Below are 20,079 nucleotides of genomic sequence, written 5' to 3' on the forward strand. Positions count from 1 at the left end.
CTGCATCAGTCACCATCATGCTGTATTTAACATATTCAACTCACCCCTAGTCAGTACTGAGGTTCATGAACAAAACTATTTCCAGTACTATGACTACTGTGCAAAAAATGTGGACAAATTTGTGGAAGTACTAGACAATGAATTAACTAGTGATCCACCAGAAGACTTCAGTAATTTTTTCACTGTATTTAATCATCAACTAGACAGTGCATGTAAACTAAACCAGCCTAAGTGTTCTAAACGTACTGCTAAGAATAATCCATGGATTACATCAGGCCTGATTGCCTCTATAAATAGAAAACATGAGCTTTATGACCTGTGGAAAAAGGCAGTTAAGAAGAAATGCCTCAACGCCTCTTCAACCAACCATGCAGACTGTCTTACCCTTTGTTTTAATTGTACAAATAAAGTAACACGTCATGAAGAATTTAAGGCACACCGGAAGTTATTAAACCACCTTATTAATTCTGCAAAACGTAAGTATCATGGTGTTAAGATTACAGAATGCGCTGGAGATAGTAAGAAAACTTGGCAGATAATTAATGAACTGCGTGGTAAGAAGAGACGTGAGATTAAACCTAACTTTGTGATAAATAACGAGCGTGTGATTAATCGGCGTGTAATTGCAAATGAGTTCAATAAATACTTTGCCTCTATTGCAGCTAACTTGAACGAAGCTTACTCTGGTGACTTCTTAAGAATAAATTCCCTGCCGTCATTTACTGATTACCTGCCCACATCAGTTACGTCCAGTATTTTTCTTTGTGATTGTGACTGTATTGAGATTAAAGAGATCATAAACGAACTAAAAAACGGGAAATCTAGTGACATACCTATTCATGTGATCAAGAAGTCGTGTCAAATTACTGCACCGTACTTAGCTAGATACTTTAATAAATGCATGCAAGAAGGCCACTTTCCCGATGAATTAAAAACTGGGAGAATCAGCCCCATTTACAAAAAAGAAGATGAACAGCTTTTAGAAAACTATAGACCAGTATCAACTCTACCTGTATTCGGGAAAATTCTAGAAAAGTTAATATATAAGCGGCTCTATAGTTTCCTTACTTCCAAGGGTATAATACATGAAAACCAGTTCGGCTTTAGAAAAGGACACTCCACCAGCCATGCACTGAACTACTCTGTAGAACATATAGAATCGTTAATTAGTAAAAAGCAACATGTCCTAGGGGTCTTTATCGATCTCTCAAAAGCCTTTGACACTCTAGACCACTGTAAACTAACTACAAAGTTAAACAACTATGGCATAAGAGGAAATGCTCTGAATCTTATCTCTAGTTATTTGTCTAATAGGAAACAATTTGTAAACGTTTTGGATACCAAATCTGATGAATTACCGGTTGAATTCGGGGTCCCTCAGGGTAGTGTATTAGGACCTCTACTTTTCCTACTGTACATCAATGACATATGCAATATAACTAAAAAGGGTAAATTTGTCTTATTTGCAGACGATACTAATATATTTGTCGCTGCCGATTCGAGAAATAAAGTATACGAATTGGCTAATGAAGTACTACAGGCCGTAAACAAGTATATGGGAGTTAACCTACTGCACATTAATGTAAAGAAGTGTTGTTACATGTATTTTTCTCCCTCTAAACGTAATAATAACGAATTAGATGCCGATATAGATAGCCAAAACTTGTCCATTAATAACAAAATAATTAAACGTGTAAGTCAGACAAAATTTCTCGGAGTAATCATGGACGATAAATTGAGCTGGAAACCACATATATCATCCCTCAACAAGAAACTAAGAAGTGCTTGTGGACGTATCTACCGTATTAAGAAATGCTTACCAGAATCACTATATAAGCAAATATATCATTCCCTCTTTGAATCACACCTAGGTTATGCTATTTCTGTCTGGGGAGGTATTCCCAATAATCAGTTAAAACCGCTATTTATTACTCAAAAGAAGTGTATCAGGATTCTATTTGGAGACTATGAAGCTTATGTAGACAAATTCAAGACATGTGCTAGAGCAAGACCAATTAATTCTCAACGTCTAGGATCTGAATTCTATGTTAAAGAGTCCACTAAGCCTCTATTCACAAAACATGAATTACTTGTTACAGAGAACCTGTACCGATACCGTTGTTTAATGGAACTTTTCAAGATCATTAAGTCACGAGTACCAATTTCGTTATACTACTTATTCAACATATCAAATAGGAAAGATAATCTGTTCATTACACCCTCTCCAACTAATCAATTTATTTATAAATCTGCATGGCTTTGGAACGAATTCCGTAAAGTTGGCCCGTTAAATTTCACCTCCACATGCGGATCTGTCAAGAATTTACTTAAACAGTCACTTCTAAGAGCTCAAAACCGGTATGGAACTGAGTGGTGTGACAGAAATTTCACTGAATTCTGATTATGAAGTGATATTCATTTGCCCGTTATTCCCACTTAAGCACTTACTGACTGACAAGCTTATCTATGAATACCATGCTTGAATTTAGGTAAACAACATACAACTCATTCCCAGTTACGCTGAGCGCAACCGCCGAATGACACAGTAATATGGGCACGCGCATAGCATTGCGCGCCGATGCTGTCTGCGCGTTGTCGGCCGAAACTTGGGAAGTTCCCGCTCTAATATTCAGACGACAGTGATGACTCATTAAGAGCACTAATTTCGACCACTTTCCCGGTCGAGCCATACCAAATCAAACTAATTGACCCACGTGTATAGCCAATGTCCTGGCGGTGCTGAGCCGATGTAAAACTCTTCTGTAAACTCTTTTGTCTCTTGTAACTTGTTTATATTTTATATTTAAGTTATACTGTGTACTGTGTACAATAGTTATAGCGTATATATAGTGTGTAGTGTGTAGTGGTTATTTTGTTGTGACGTGTCACTTTATATTTTGCTACCAACGTCAGCCTTGACTTACCATTTATTGTAATTGGTACAGCATATATCAAAACTAAAACACTGTTTTCGATCTGACGGGTGATGGGCTCTCTCTGATGGGACACGGTTCTAGGGGGTACCCGGGGTACGAGTTAACGAATAGTGTTCGTGTCCTTCCACAACCCCCTCTCATTGTGTTTTTGACGGAGGAGAAGCCTAGTTCATCCGTCTGCATCGCTTAATCGAGTTGAAAATTTAGCCAATAACAAACTAAATTACATGTTATACTGATAGCAGGTGTAGAGTTTATAACATACAAATTCTAAATTTTTGACGGCTGACGATGGTAAGTCGCTATGTTTAATTCGGGACTTTTATAGTCTTAAGTCTTGGAGCTCAAAATGTCTCGTGCTGTGGGCCGTATAAACGGCGCACACCACCGCCCCGCCTTACTGCTTACATTACTTCATGGTTGCGGGCGGAGCTGGTGCCGTTTGTCTCGGCCTCGAGTGGCGAGTGCTTGCCCATCGAATACACAATTGAAACACTAATTATTTATTGGAATTCTACAGTTTCCAAAACGAAGTACGAGGATATATTAACTTTGAGCTTTGTTTTGGCGACTGCTTCATCGATGGGCGAGTAGGTATTTGTTGTTTAGCAGTGTTGAATATTGGAGCAATTATATAATGCAATGTATATCTCCATCATAATATAGGCTAGTGTAAACATATATAATCAATAATACAAACAAATGGTATTAGTAACTCGCTAGATTATAGATGTTATTTAAACACATATGTTTACGTCAATTATTACTAAAATTAATATTCTTTTTGCTTTAATATAATTACATGTCACATAATGGATTAGTTGAATGAAACGTGTGCTACAAATGTCTACGCCTCACGCAAAACTGCGTACCGCTTAGTACTTCATGCTTGAGCGGTACTGCGGTTGACAGTGGCGCGCACTCAATTTAATCACAAATAACGAGCGCGCGGTTTTTTGGAATCTCTCCATTATTATATTAATTAGGTCGCAGTGTTCACGGCCTGTACTGCGTGAACGACAGAAATATCTTTTAATTATTTGCTTCTGAAATTTTGGCTCTAGAAATTAAGAAATATGACATGTAATTGTAAGATATGTATTGACATGTATTGTAAGATAACAATTAAATAGATCAGATCATGTGCGCGGCGCCTACAGCTGACCTACGAATTTCTGAACAATTTTAAATTGTGGCTGTGTGCGCGGCGTACTGTATATGTGTTTGAAATTGAAATTTGAATTTATTTATGAATATAACATTATGTATTGATTGTTTTGTGGTAAATAAAAATTTTTCTTTCCTAAATTTTTCTTTCCTAGCTGAAACCCCTCTTAAGAGTTTTTGACTATTTGCGATAACACACTATGTCTCAACCGACGTGGAGCAAGGTTTTTGCAATGTAGAAATTTGTAAATTTTTAATTTATTAGCTTTTCATAATGCTTTTGTTTAGATCTGTAAGATTTTTTTAGCTTGGTAACTCTTACTAACTCTATTTTGAGTACTGAAACGGATATTTATATTCAGTACACTTCTCTCAACCCTGTGGAGCCCAAAATGGTTAAAAATTTGCCAACTTTTAAATTCTTTCTGGGTTGAGATAAAGTGACTTCTGTGATTTACATCTTGACTCCTGTATCTATATTTTTACCGTTGATGCAGACTCTTTAGTCGAGAACAGCCTATCTCAACCATGTGGAGCAAAAAGAGGTCTTCCTTTTGATCAATCGAGACAACTTTTAAGTGCTTCATGGGATATTATTTTTATTCATTCTAGAGAAAATATGTTATAATATTGGTGGTCAATAAACTTACTTCACGGGAACTATTCAGTGCTCAACCTGTGTGGAGCAGAGATGATTTCTGTTGTATTAGATTTTCGAAGCTCACTACTTCATTCTACAGCCGCATGCAAGAGAGATCTTCATCAAATGTTAGGCAGTTGAGGAATCCCGTACATGACATGTCATTTCTAGCTCTGCTCCACTCTGGCTGAACAGTTCTGGAACATCAATCATGGCCTAATCATGGTAAGAAAAGTATTTAAAGTATATCAGTAAACTTTAAATTGCATTACGTACAAATTGGCTACAGATCGACCATCATGGAGACTCTTTTTACCGTAGAAAAGCCTGTTGCTCCTCACGGTTGAGCATATTGTCTTTTTATATGGTGGCATATTTCTCTTTAAAGGACACAGTACTACATACATCAACAGCTTCTTAAGTATTGATGATATCATTCCTCCTTTATCCTAATATAACAACACTGATCCTTACAAATAGTTGTGTTATCAATCTATCATTCCATTCTGCTCCTCTCTGGTTGAGCCTATTAAATACAATTTTTCAATCTGTTCTGCTAGTTATTTATTATAAAAGCTAAAATACTCATTCTAATTTCTCATCCAAGTCATATCAGCCGATGAGGAGTCATGTTATGCTGTAAAAGTCCTCTGCTCCACATGGTTGAGCATTACTAGGTTTATCAGCAGTTCCAAAGAATAGAGTCAGGGGGTCTGCACATAATCACAAGAAAAAATGATATTTTTATGGCCTGATTAGATGTATTTATCGTTTTTAATCACACTCACTTTCAAAACTCAGTTTCTTCCCAATCAGTTTTCCCAACTAAGGTATAATAGTTTCGTGCTCCGCATCGGTTGAGCAAGGTGTACCATTATTGATAATGTTATCTGGTGCGTATTCCTTTAAACTAAGATTTTGTGAAAAGACGGAGATTCTACTGTAATGTTTACCCCTGGTTGAGACGAAAAATATGAGGATATTTCGACTGCTCCACACTGGCTGAGGTCCATTTTATGATTTGGCAGTGAAAATATTTTGCAATTAACGTCCAGGATCTATTTGTTAAATGGCGATCAAAATAGTCAAAAAGCATAGATTTTATTGGGGTGCTCCACACTTTTTTGCTCCACATCGAAAACCAGGTCATAACTTTTGCTCCACATGAGATAGAAACTTCATTCCAAAGAATTCAGAAAATTCGGAATCTTCAGATGAAAATGATATCAGAAAGGATTAAATTGCTCTTTATCAACCTGCTCAAAAATTTAAATCAAAAAGTAAGCAAAATGGGCAAAGCAAAATTGACAATGACCATATATATGCGGTTTTAAGAATTATATAATGACATTGAACGAACTTATTTATTGCAAATTTAAATGATTGCTAGTATTTTATGTATTTGTTTTCACTTCTGCACGTTTAGGCAGTTGCTCTTGTGACCAGAGTTTTAGAGTTATATATATATATATATATGGGTGAAACAAGACACCACACGTGTACGATCTCAGCTGCACAGTATCATAACAGTCGATGGTTCAAATTGCAAGGTGTACTGGACGAGCAAATCATATTAATTACCTGTAGTGGGATGCGCTTGATGTGCTTTGTACCGTTTACAATTAACTAGGTATTAAAACTGCGCGGCTTAGTCGTCCAAACGTAGGATTAGACGACCATTAACACAAAATTTTACAAAGATCATGCATGCGCTTTCATTCGAATGTTTGAGTGAATACAGACAAAAGAGCTTTTTATTGCGATAAGATATTTCCAAACACTATTACTAATCACTATTTCTATTTTTAAGCACCAGCCACCAGATGGGTGTCCACGAACGCCTGAACGCCCTCAATAGCCGCCTCTGGGTACCTAGACTAAGCTGCATTTCAAAGGTTAAGCCACCAAGACACGTAGAATTCACTTATATACCTTGCTAGTAAATTGTAGTAAATTGTTGTGGCTATAATATAATCGTTAGATGCGTGACTTTTAAATACCGATTAAATCAATGCCTGTGGTACAATACCATTGATTGATGCAGGAAACATTGAGAAAAATGTGACTCAGATCTGGTATGCTGATGACTCTGCTGCTGGGGGAAAACTTGAAGAAATGAGGAAGTGGTGGGATAACCTCTGCATTAAAGGAACTCTCTTTGGATAAAAACCTAAATCTTCTAAGACATGGGTGATAGTCAAGCCTGAGCACGTAGAGAAGGCAAGAAAAATATTCCCAGGTGTAAATGTGACACACAACTCGTTGAGAGACACCTTTGCAGAACTAATGAGAACTGTGAAATGCAAGGATGTGCAGACTGAGCCAGTTCTTCTTCCAGTTGATGGCCTAGAGTTACCAAAGGGAACAGTCCTAGGAGACCAAGCTAGGCTGGACATTTCTGCAAGATCGATTTGGAATGCTTCAGAGAGGGCATATTTTGATGTAAGGGTATTCCATGCCCCAGCCCCCTCCAATGCAAGCAAATCGATCCCAGCAATGTACCAGTCCCATGAAAATGAGAAGAAAAGGTGTTACAATGCAAGGGTTCTGGAAGTAGAGAAAGGAAGCTTCATGCCGTTAGTTTTCTCAACATCTGGTGGAATGGGTGTGACGCTGAAAGACTAGTAAAGAAGCTTGCTAGCAAGATGGAATACCACACAGGGCAAAGGTATTCAGATGTTGTTGGATACATAAGAAAGCGCCTTCGTTTCGAAATCCTAAGAACAACAGTGATTTCTCTACGGGGGGACAGAGGTGCAAGAAAGAACTTTGTTGATATAAACAGTTTAGATTTGAATTTGGAGCCACAAGGCAAAGGTTGATATTCAAATTTTTCTCCCAATATCTGAGATAGGGAATATATTGATTTTTTGAAGGGTTGTTTTTATATAGGGTCATTGTGACAATTATGTGTATATTGTTTGAATAATTTTACTTTAAAAACGTTTACTACTTAAAGGGTTTTTATAAAATTTACTAAGATTTTTTATTGAATTTCATATTGAATTTTTATATATAATAGGGTCAATGCTATATTATGTGTATATTGTTTGAATTTTCCTATTTTGAATTAAATCAATTGTTTATCCTTCGTCGCAGTAATTATAAAACTTTCTTTACAATTGTATTTCTTTGTTTTTTCAAGATTTTGGGGCCACAACACGCCAAGGAGTCACCCTAGCTCTGGACACGCTAGGAATTTGTAGGTTTGAGAGTTCTAAAACAAATGCTATTCTGCAAGATACAGAAATTAATACAAGAAAACAACCAATTTCAAGAAAACAACAAATTTTTATTTAAATCAATTACGTATAGCAACAGTTTGAAAAACTTTAAAGTTATTCTATTACCAAGGAATATACTACGGGTATCCCAGTGGAATAAATTTTAAATATGACTAGGAATCCAGTTTGGGAAGAAAAAAAGGCTATATATTTTTCGGCCGCTTTGCGGCCGACTTGTCACTGGTCAGCTCTTCTCCCAGGTCAAGATTAGTTTGAAATGCTTAGCGTATCCATTAGAATAATTACCGGATGAATATGCAATTGCAAATTTTGAAATTAAATAAAAAATTTCTGAGAATTCTTTAATTTATTTGAAACGCAAGGAAATATTTTTTAAAAGAAGTATAAAGCCTAGCTCACAAACATCCTTACACTTTTCTTCATACCAACTCGGTAGATCGAATTCTAAGATTGGACTCTCATCAGCATGATGAATGATTCGCTATTCTGAAAGTGACTTCGACCTTGTGTCGATATTTATGGCCTGACTTTGGATCTGAAGCTTGCTTCTGCCAGGTTAGATACAATATTGGACAATAAACAATGATAAACTTCGGACTTAAAGCGGGATAGGGATGTATAATGGAGGGGGTTGTCTGCACTGTACTCTAGATGATCTAGGATGTGAAGCTTGCTTAAGCCTAGAACACACGAGTTCCCCTGATATAGTAGCAATGGCTAGATTCACTTCCTTCCCACTTGCACTGTTGTTGACTTGTAGCTACAATATTAAATTGATTCGTGGAAATCGGTCTCGGATGTGAAGCTTCCTTAAGCGCCAAACCCTGAGAATACTGTATTACTCGAACTTCGAGAATTTTCTAAATGAATCTAGACTAAAGGAGCCAACTTGAATCCATAAAATTTTGAATGCTACATTTTAAAATACCGCTCTATATTTACACCGTTCACCAGTTAATATGGCTGGGAGGATTGGGAGGATTCATATTAGATTGTCGATTGTTTAAGATTAACTTGATATTTTAGCGTATCAGAGCTGAAATTTTGCATGACTATTTTAAATGACTATTTTACATGACTATTTTTTCATATTCCGGGATGTTGAGGAAGGAGGAATGGATAGCGCGCGTTTTCTGCGCGTTTTTTGGTGTCTGAATGCGCAAAAAATAGTCAAGCAATCTTATAGGTAAGAAATAGTCATGGAATCTAGGAATGCGCTCGATTCGAACTTCGAGTCGATAAAATGATGTAACATCGCGTTAGCCCTGAGAGCGACCAAGTTTGATTTAATTTTAAATTAATGTGAATATTTTTTCCACAAGAATCTTTTTTTACCGGTTATCAACAAATTTTGACTAGGTGTTAAATTCCTGGACGCCTGACTATTTGCCACTGGGACGGGTATGGTGACTAACTGGCTCAAGCACGGCAGGATTCTAACAGGCTATATACATAACAACATAGTATAGTGGCTTATTAATCAGTCTGCAGCAAAGAAAGATTACTATGCTTATCCCAGTAATATTAAATCTTAATAATTCTGTTTAAGCTACCTATATTTACCTTGTTTTATTCAGTTGTCAGGTATTGGGCTACAATTATCACATAATCTTCTCTGTGCATCTGTTCCTACAAGGAAACCCTGCAGGAGCATTCCTCTAGTGACCAACCATGCTGGTCTATCTTAAGAGATGATAGTGATAACAGCATCACTGCCTTCCGCTCTTTAGCACAAATTGCCATTGGTGAACTATCATGAAAATGATTATTATAGTGCTCTCCCTGCCCATCTTCTTGTGACATTTCTTCTCCTTCAGCCTCTTCTACTCACTTTTACTGCCTCATCTTCTGGACGTCATTATCTTTAGTCTAGTTGAGGATTCTCAACACCCACTTTCAAGTCGAGTACTCTCGACCCACTTAGTCCACATGCTTTGCAAACTTACAGCACGGTATTTGTAATGGTCTAAGTCCTTAATACTCGCCAAAGATGGTTCCTCTAGTCAATCGTAGGAGAAGAGAAAGCTTAACAACAAATTAGGTGGCTGCATTTTGTTTTGATTTTATTAGGTCCTAGTATTTGTTCCTATTGTCTTAAAGTTTTAAGAGAACTCTCCTTAAATTATTTGAATGCAGTCACTCAGATAAGTTTATATCAGGACACTTCAACAAAGACACATACTCTGCCCACAAAAAGGGCCATAATTGTTTCAATTATGTAACTGTATAAGATTATTATTATTATTATTCAATTGACAGTTAGATATGAAATTGGTGTATGTGGCTCCAGTGGAAGGTTATACTCACCTACTTTGAGTTGCCATACCTGATTTCCTCCAAGCATCTCAGCAGACAGATCTTCTACTCATAGCTCATACGATTTGGTATAAGATACATTTACAAAATTATTCGCTGTAACTGTGGTGATACCATTATTAAAACATGCGTTTAACATTCGTAATGTTTCATTGACTAATAAACTATCTGTGATAATTTAACTGGTATTTCTTTGCCTCAGATTTATCAGGGTTTGTGCTTCAGACATAATGTTTGAGTGGTTTGTTAACGACGTCGCTGGGATTGTTTGCAGCACATTCACCTACCTGTTAGTTTTATACTCACAGTTTGTCATCATCTCAGTTGTCTTACTTCCTGATCCTATTGTCAGCGAAACTATCCAGGTCAGTCAGTTTCTTTAGTTTCATTATGATAATTTTTAAAAGTTGAATTATAATCAAACAAAACTTTATTTTGTTAATTTTAATAATATCATCATAAACATGATAAAGTATTTACTCATCAGGCAGTGTATTGCTACGTCATGCATTGATATTTTATGTGAACTGAATTACTTCAAATGATTTGAAGGCTCTATTTATTACATAATATGATACATTAACGAAAATTGAAAGTTTACTGCGACCGTTTTATGTTCAAATTTCGTTCATGCCATATTCCACTTTTATATTTAATATCTTTAATTAATATTAATATCTTTATCTGTATCTTCCTAGTAGGGTGTACTACTAACAGTCTTACGATCTGATTTGCTTCTTCCTTGACAGCATCATCTATGGTTCATTTTATAACTGACTCAAATATTTACTGATAAAGTGCTTATAAAATTTGCTTTATTTATTTATTTATTTATATTATTATCTGCAATGTGCATGATAGGTTATAGTTCACGACTTAATTGTGTGAGACTGTGATAGGGCACCAAAAGTAGAGAGTTCTTGAGTTAATAGATAACCTGTGCTATTTAACATTTTGCCCTCATTTTGGTTCTGTTGCTGTTTACTATAAGTTGTTTAAATAACCTAATAATTTAGTTAAAATATTAATCACAGGTCGGAATTTTCTGGACGTTTTCTCTGCTAGCACTGTGGTGTCATATCAGAGCAATGACTACCAATCCTGGTTAGTTTTCCCTCCTTCTCTTTCGGTTAAGTTACTCACAGGAGACTCAGTAATTTTCACAAATTGTGCCATGTGAATAATTGAATTCTTGTATGTATTCGTTCTGTTGATTGAAGAAATATTAAGCACATAAATTCTACAAATTATTTGACACGGATTTTACACTTATAATTTGATTTATCAAAAATGTGCCACATTATGTTACCACATATTACCACCCTAACTTTACCTTAATCACACAGGTACAGTGCCGATGGAAACATATAACGTGAGATACACGGGTAAAGATGAGCTTCGAAGTGCAGTGCTCTGTCTTAAGTGTAACAGTATTAAACCTGAACGTGCGCATCACTGTAGTGTAAGTACCAAGTGCTCAGTGCTCAGTGCTTATGCCTAATTTAGTTGTTTGACTTGATGTTATTTTGAGACCCAGAAAATAAATACGGCCTGAATGCGGAGCACATTTTATGGAAATTGCCGGGTAAATGTACATTGTAATTGTATAATTTTGAATAAAAGATTTTTAATATACGGCTGAGCATTTGTGTACCCGGAATACCATCGTAACATGTATACTATATAGCAGTAACAATATTCACAGTCATATCTTTGTTCATTTCATTTGAGTGCAAACAAATACACATTCACCATATACATTCCTCAGCTCGACTTCTTGTGAATATTTTACAGTTTAGACTTGGTAATTTAAATAATATCAGGGATCTTTGATCATTAAATCCTTCAGACTTAGGTTATCCATTATTTCACAAGCCATAAAGTAGATTTACACTCTCTGAAATAAAAAATATAATTATATACAACTATGTACAATAACTTTGTACGCGACGTAACCTACATCTGAAGCTGAGTCTACTATTTTCATGCCTAAACTATTTCACTACCTAAACTAGTTCACTGCCTTTTCAACGGTTCAGTCTGCTGCCACTACTTTACAAGATAACTAACCAATTAACTATAGTCTCTTACACACATACTTCTGTTCAGGTTTGCAAGAGATGCGTAAGAAAGATGGACCACCACTGTCCATGGGTCAACAACTGCGTGGGCCAGCAAAACCAGAAGTTCTTCATACTCTTTACTTTCTATATATTTGCCATATCAGTCCACGCGATGTATATGGCGGTACAGAAGATTGTTACTTGCAGTGATTCTGAGTGGAGAAGTAAGTGAAAATAATCGTTCAGGTCGTTAATTTCTAGAAATTCAATCTGCTAAATGCTCCGACCTCAGTGCAAGTCCAACTACTACATTCTTTCTACTAGCATTTAAATTCCAAATAATTACATATCCCAGTAACCATATAATACAATTTGTCCAGGTTGCGGGTCACTCTCCCCTCCAGTATCGCTGATGTTACTCACAATCCTACTCTTTATTTCACTACTATTTGGCCTTTTTACTGGTATTATGTTTGGTACTCAAATATACGCAATCTTAGACGACCAAACGGTTAGTGGAGTGCTGTGTAGACTTTATAACTTTACATTTTGTTTGCTTCCCCTTTTTGAAATTGTAGATTGCTAGAGATTTTTTACCACCAACTTTTGACTATATTCGTGTATGTATAATGTATTATATTGTATAAGTGCATGATATTATGTGCAACAATATTATGTACAACGATAGATAATAGCCCAGTATGCTGGAGTCAGATAATTTTACTTGGCTCCATGACAAAATGTATTATCATTGCACGGTCAATAGTTTATAATAATAATACAATAATAATGCTGATAATGCAGGGAATAGAGAAGTTAAAGAACGAGACAGCGACGTGGGAACGGTTAACTTGGAAACAGAACCTCCAAGAAGTATTTGGCACACAGGCAGGTTGTACCTGGTTACTTCCTGTCATGCCATCTCACCTTACTCCCGGGCCCAAGATGCACCAGAACAAATTCCAAGTGTAGCGCTAAAACTTTTTATAGTCCCCAGAGAACAATAATGATCTGATATTAATTGATCATGATATTGTTATGATGATATGATATGATATTTATGTAGATGAAGAATGAAGCGCTTTATAAGGATCTTAATAGTTTTTCAACATCTGGCATATGTGAAATCCAGTATTGCAGTTAAATAGTACAGGTTTAACTAGGATATGGAACTTTACATTAATGATTTATATGAACATGATGTATTAAAATTTCGAGATTGTTCGATAGTCAGTAGATTTAGTTACGATAGTTTGGTAGTTAAGTGTACAACGGTGTTTATAGTAGAGTTACATTTTACATTTATCTTGTATCGAGTAAATTGCACCAGGCCACCACCAATCACCATCCGTACTAAAACGTTTGATTAATTTGTTTGAAACAGTAACCACGGTTGGCTATTATTGTCTGCGGTTAGCTAAATTGTAAAGTTTAAGGCATGGACATTCAAATCACAACTAAAATTTTCCCGTTTTATTACCCAGATCGTCAGAAAGCCATTCCGAGCATAAATGATCGGAAATGATTGGAAAACTAAAACCGGTTAAACCAACACTTGGCACACGGATCACAACACTTTCTTTGTAGGGTCACATTATCAGTCTTTAAGTAATGTCATCCATATCTGAATACCATGATGTAACTATTGACCGATTAAACAGTATTGTTGTTCGATTAGCTCTGCTCTATCGCCACATGTAATGAAGAGGAAACTTTTTAAACGAAAGTATGTTGAAAATGTCAGTATTGTTATTACTATCGGAATGTACAATGTACAATGGCAGATATTCGACTCAATATACATCAATGTATATCATTCTGATCGCTAAATGATATAGATATTATATACAGAGGAGACGCCTATATAAATTTATATTGCGCACAGTGGTTTTATAATTTGACCTGAAAATCGCGGTATAATATTTTACCGGGGTAAGCACAGGGCTCCAAAATGAATGCTCTAAATTACAGTGGTCCTATAGTGATAATGACCACAGTCTCCTGCGAAGAAGTAGAACCTGAAAATCCGATCGTTGGGTTCAGTTGTGATATGACCTGGGTTCAGTTGTCGTTTTGGGATTTAAGCTGATTGGTCACCCAATTAAGCTGATTGGGTGCCTGTTAACTGCGTGGGAACTAGGTTCAATTGGGTTCAGTTGTCGGTCACCCAATTTAAAACATTAAGGTTGTAGTTGGTGGACTTATAAGAAAGAGGATAGCAATCACTCTATAATATGCAAATGTTTAGATTATAAATTGCCGTATGTGGTTAGGCTTTTTTTGGAGCTGGTTTGACGAATCAGTGTTCACTACTTGGGAACTGTCAGAAAACGAATAGGTCACCCTGTATCTAACAATTTGGGTATAATTACATGACATGCAATTCTAGTATAAAGCCTTTATTTCTTAATCTGTCCAGTCACGCCTTAAACCGGGAAATTTATTGAAGCTCTCACAGAAATTTCGGCTGCATCTCTCATTCTAAATTACTTTGCAGTTTCATCAAATCAGAGTTAAAATTAAATTGTAATCGAGGGTAGTGTATAGTGTACAGTGTATCGTATTTCTGTAAAACTAAAACACAAACTCGATTTATAAGCTGTTGCTTGTAACAAAATCTAAAATAAAATTTCAACCAAACTTCTAGTCTCCACAAACAATAGTTTTACTAACTGACATGCGTTAATACATGCAATCCTACCTGTGGATCAGGGTTGAGGAGAGTGTGGACCCTTCTATCTGCTGAGTTGCTTTGCTGTGTAGAGGACAGATTGCGCTTTAGTACTTTAGTCTTTACTCGACAAATTACAAATTACAAAAGCAGAAAATACTGGAACAAGAGCAATGTTATGTAAGCAATATTTGAGAGAGAGGTTTCAACAAATTCCATAGTAATACTAGTGTTAAAAGGACTAACAGCGATAATTAAACTTAGACTGAGCTGAGACTAAAATTAACAGCTGAATTCTAAAAGTTCTTAGGTGGCTCTTGGTGGTGTAAGATCCAGAGGTGTTTGAAGTTTTAAAGAATTTGGAGTTGATTATTTTTGGCTTGACATCGGTTTATATACATTTTAAGCATTTGTAGTGAAATAACCTAGTTTAAGTCCTCTCCATTGAATTTTAATAAGGCTGGAAAGTTTAGTGCTGTTGCAAGTTTGATAATAAAATGTTGATTAGAATTCTTTCTATAAAATTGATAATATTCCAAGTTGTTTATACAGCTAAAACATTGAGATCAGTTTCATAATATCTGGTTGTTTCAGTTTTCTAAATTCTTTAGTTGATTGGCTACACAAACTCTATGATAAAGTTGACCTTAGAAGCATTTAGAATAGTCAAATCAGATTCCAATTCTCACTTCAGTACTTGAAACTAACATATTACAGATTATCGTGGATAAATTGATTATCCTAAAAATCAACAATAAATATCATTTACTACCAACCATTCAATTTTTACACCACTATTCTACATAGATCTAATTTAAAAGATAAGGATGGGAAGCAAAAAGACTCAAAAACTCTGGTGTAAATCTCTGGGCACAGTTCTCTCAACAAGGTCAACTTATTTAAACTTTCAGTTCTTGTCAATAAATGATCATTATCAACCAACTTTGGTGTCTCACAATGTCGAATTAATTTTTAGTCCGTGCCGCGACAAGTTTGTCCTAATAAGATTACAATTATCATCTTATTGTACTGAAGCAATGTCGCAGTTGATTGTATGATTGCACAAGCTTGCCGAGATCTACAATTGCGAGTGTTATTATACCACTGAGGTATAACAGTACATATTATTATGTATAAATGTTTCTTGCCAACGCTTATTCTCGTCTGTTGCCTTTTTCTGTTGCCATTTGACGGAATCAGCCCGACTCAATAATTAATCATGGTGCCGTAAGATAATTACCGTGCCACTGGTACCGTCGAAGTGGGACTGAGATTGGTGTCTCATTCTAAAACTTATTGGAGAGGAGAAACAGAAGTTTAATTTAAATTCCGTTTCAGGTAAACACGAGCTCACTGAAGCGATGACTGTCTTCATTGATATATAAAACCTCTTTTCTCTCTCTCTCTCTCTCAGCAAAGGAAAAAAGGTTAGGAGATCTTTTATAGATAGTACTAGTAATTTTTAATATTTAATTACTGTACCTTGTTTTTATTTTTGAAGATCACAAGTCTGCTGTGCAATTAAAAGATGAAAACGAACCGAAAGTTTGTTCAATAGATTAATTACGCAGTTCACTATAGATTTAAAACAATAAACGTGTACTAGAAATAATATTTTTGTTGATATTCAAACTTTTTTCACCGTTTTAATAAACACCTCGCTACGTGATAAATGTTAATTCATCTGAAATGGTTACATCTTTAAATTAGACAAAAAAATACATGTACCATGATATCGATAGAAATATAGTTTGTCGAGAGTGAATGATTTTATGTTATTCTAGGATGGAGTAAAATCTTTTCCTTAGTTTGGTATCGTACCTCCATTCTTTTTCTGTGTTTTCTCAGCAGTTTTTTCGCTTTTATTTTTACTGCTTTCCCACGGTCAACCCCTTCAATGAACTCATCTTTCTCATCGCAGCATAATCAGGAGCGATAGCACTTTCATTGTGAAGATTTAATGACTTAATCCGCTCAAATTGTCTCTCCACCTGAGTAGTTTCTGATAGTTCTTCTTCGTCTTCTTCGTCTTTCTTCTTTTTTAAAACCAATACGCCACACTGGACACACAGTGCAAGAGAGAAGAATAAACATACAGCTGATATCGCCACTGTCAATGTTTTCTTGGCTCGATATCCTAATGGGGATTTGTTAACGGTTAAAAAGTTAATATAAGCTTACATAAAATGAAGAATGAAATTTAATTATATTGACATGGAGATTGTTTCAACTTATTATCATGCCACAATTATTAAAAAATATCTTACCAACGGTATCGTGAACTTTGTAGCTGTCATAATCGATGTAATAATCGATTGGTTGGTTCTTGTACGGGACAATTTCACATCTTGAACACTCATCACCGCCAGTTCTGTGTTTGTTATACCAGTCCCCGTGCACTTTGATCGTTTCCATGACTTCAGTCTGCAAGCTGGACACGTGACAAGAATACTCATTGTGGTATGTGTACTGAAGTTGCGAGGGTAAAAGTTTCAGTGTGAGAGTCAGCGTTTGTAGTCCTTCTGTGTCACTAAGTTGTTCAGTGACTCTATCTATCCTATGATGACCCACTTTCCAATAGCCTTTTAGAAACGGTGGTCCAGTTGAAGTGCATATCAGATTAACAGCTTCCATTTTGACTTCCATGGTGAGAGAGATTGTGGGTTTTACTGGCTGGGGAGTAATCTGCTCCTTTTTTTCTGTTTCATCTGACTGGTCTTGTCTCTTTTTTGGTGCGATGACCAGTCTCGCGGTTGTAGGTTTAGTGGTATTCACAGGTGCTGAGGTTGAGAAATCAATTTCAACTGGGTGAGAGTAAGTTGTGTTCTCAGAGGCAGCAGCGCCAAGCAAGACAACCAACAAAATCAACATGGCATAATCAAACAATGGAACTATCTGAAAATCTATATCCCTTTGTCTCGGAAGCGTGCGTTACATTATATATTCATATATTCACTGCTACTAACCACGAGAATCGTCTGGGCGGGATTCCAATAACCAGTATCGACATTATATAATACAGGACCAATTTGAAAAGGCAGTGCAATTTTTACAAAAAATATTTTTATAAATAGAGCAGTAACACAGATATAATAGGAAAGCAGGTAACTACAATAACTAGGTGACAGATCATTGGGAGGCCCTGGTGGGTATTGGGCCACTGATGGGTATTGGGGCCACTGATGGCTATTAGCAGCCACTGATGGGTATTGGGAGCCACTGATGGGTATTGGGGCCACTGATGGGTATTGGGAGCCACTGATGGGTATTGGGGCCACTGATGGCTATTAGCAGCCACTGATGGGTATTGGGAGCCACTGATGGGTATTGGAGCCACTGATGGGTATTGAGCGCCACTGATGGCTATTAGCAGCCACTGATGGGTATTGGGAGCCACTGATGGGTATTGGGAGCCACTGATGGGTATTGGGGCCACTGATGGGTATTAGCAGCCACTGATGGGTATTGGGGCCACTGATGGCTATTAGCAGCCACTGATGGGTATTGGGGCCACTGATGGCTATTAGCAGCCACTGATGGGTATTGGGAGCCACTGATGGGTATTGGGGCCACTGATGGGTATTGGGAACCACTGATGGGTATTGAGCGCCACTGATGGGTATTGAATCCTTCAATTAACTTCTGAGTACAAACCAACTCATAAGAAATAATGTCTCGCCCATTGGTCCGCATTTACTGCATCCAGCCTGGGGTGGTGACATGAACGAGAATGTACCATGATAAAAGGAAACGAATGTCGCCACCCCACCACTCACCAGCAGTCAAGTCCTCAATATGCTATTTTGTAATTAGATAAGTTGGAATTCAAAAATATTCAAAAGTAAGTTGTTTACTTTTTTACTGTTAGTGAATAGTGATAACCAGGGCATCACTGCAGTGTAATATTTTACAATTATACAGGGTGGGCCAAAAGTCAGTGTGCAAACGTTGGCCTTAATAGCTCAGTCACTGAGTGCCCAATTGAAATAATTTGTTCTGGTATGACTTACTACTACCACTGGTTCGAGAAATTTTTCAAATCGAAACATATTTGTGTTCATTTTTTTCAAAAGAAGGTTCATTTTCGCATTTATTTGATAGTTTGGATAGTCGGATCGAGCCAAATTTTATTGAATTGTGTTTGGCCATTTAAATTACGTTTGCCCTGAAAAAATGAGAGTTCTATAGCTTCTCAGATGACCGAGATATCAACCTTAACGAGGTGTCGAGGTTATTCATTACGTGTGATCATGTGATTGGTTTACCTAATCACGTGATTAGGTGACCCCGTTAACCACCCTGTTAAACATTATGGGAATCATGAAGGCTGCCCAATTAAAGTGACGTGTCGCGGTGTCACATAATCACCCAGTCAATTTTGTTAACGAGATACAGAAAATGCTTGATAACTTCGTCATTTCTAATCCGTTTTGCCTCATATTTTCAGATCATATGCAATATTTAATAATCTACCGTCTCTGAAAAAATTAGACATCTAGCATGTTCGGGGAGAACAATATAAGTGTTTTAATATTGAATGGGCGTGGTCTAAAATATTCGAATTTTCAAATTTTGGTGACGGAATCCTCGAACCAGTAGGTACAGTAAACCATCTGCAAAGCAACAACCCTCAAATATAAAACACGGCGGAGGTATAAGACCCAACGTTTGCACACTGACTTTTGGCCCACCCTGTATAAGTTGGTACATATATTTTGTACTATAAAGACTTAACTCTTAAGAGCTTAAGCTTATATTTTTATTTCTCAGGTTATGTGTCTCCTCAGATGGTTCTAACTGCTCATTCCGCTGTTCTTCAGTCCTCTAAATGAATAAATATTTGGACTTTGAAACCATCGATTATGAAGTTGGTAAGTGGAGACATATTTCCTACAAAGACTGTGTTGCGTATTACTAATTACTGATTAATGATGATTGATCATATTAAGTTGTACTATAGTGTAGTTTTCACTCTTCTAACATCGACCCCTTATGCGTGTTATTCATGCTTCCAAATATTAAATTAATCCCAAATTTTTAC

At 36.5% G+C, this 20,079-nt stretch overlaps 2 protein-coding genes and 2 long non-coding RNA genes across 5 annotated transcripts in view; 2 read left to right on the top strand and 2 right to left on the bottom strand.

The window, feature by feature from the left end:
- Positions 1-11,558, bottom strand: part of LOC134820974 (septin-7-like) — a 32,620-nt gene extending 21,062 nt beyond the window's left edge. Inside the window, exon 1 of the mRNA XM_063831644.1 lies at positions 11,548-11,558. The gene's annotated coding sequence lies outside the window, so the exon portion shown is untranslated. The remainder of the gene's footprint in view (positions 1-11,547) is intronic.
- On the top strand, positions 10,246-15,618 carry LOC134820995 (palmitoyltransferase ZDHHC3-A-like). Of its 2 annotated transcripts, none has more exons than XM_063831664.1 (7): positions 10,246-10,372; positions 10,507-10,669; positions 11,339-11,408; positions 11,651-11,766; positions 12,414-12,591; positions 12,748-12,878; positions 13,172-15,618. In XM_063831664.1, the coding sequence occupies exons 2-7, from the start codon at positions 10,535-10,537 to the stop codon at positions 13,337-13,339; spliced, it is 798 nt and encodes a 265-aa protein (XP_063687734.1). In that variant the 5' UTR covers positions 10,246-10,372; positions 10,507-10,534; the 3' UTR covers positions 13,340-15,618. The 2 variants fall into 2 exon arrangements, with proteins under 2 accessions (XP_063687734.1, XP_063687741.1); XM_063831671.1 differs by having other exon boundaries at positions 10,295-10,372; positions 10,530-10,669; positions 13,172-13,411.
- Positions 15,619-15,843: 225 nt separating this feature from the next.
- Positions 15,844-20,062, top strand: LOC134821021 (uncharacterized). Its single transcript, XR_010160962.1, has 3 exons — positions 15,844-15,927; positions 16,377-16,465; positions 19,809-20,062. It is a non-coding gene; the product is annotated as an uncharacterized LOC134821021 (long non-coding RNA).
- Positions 16,555-18,091, bottom strand: LOC134821013 (uncharacterized). The gene is made up of 2 exons (XR_010160961.1): positions 17,306-18,091; positions 16,555-17,175 (listed from the first exon to the last, which is right to left on the bottom strand). It is a non-coding gene; the product is annotated as an uncharacterized LOC134821013 (long non-coding RNA).
- Positions 20,063-20,079: the final 17 nt, after the last annotated feature.

The sequence above is a fragment of the Bolinopsis microptera genome, chromosome 1 (assembly GCF_026151205.1).
Source record: "Bolinopsis microptera isolate Bmic1 chromosome 1, MBARI_Bmic_1.0, whole genome shotgun sequence".
Lineage (NCBI taxonomy): Eukaryota > Metazoa > Ctenophora > Tentaculata > Lobata > Bolinopsidae > Bolinopsis > Bolinopsis microptera.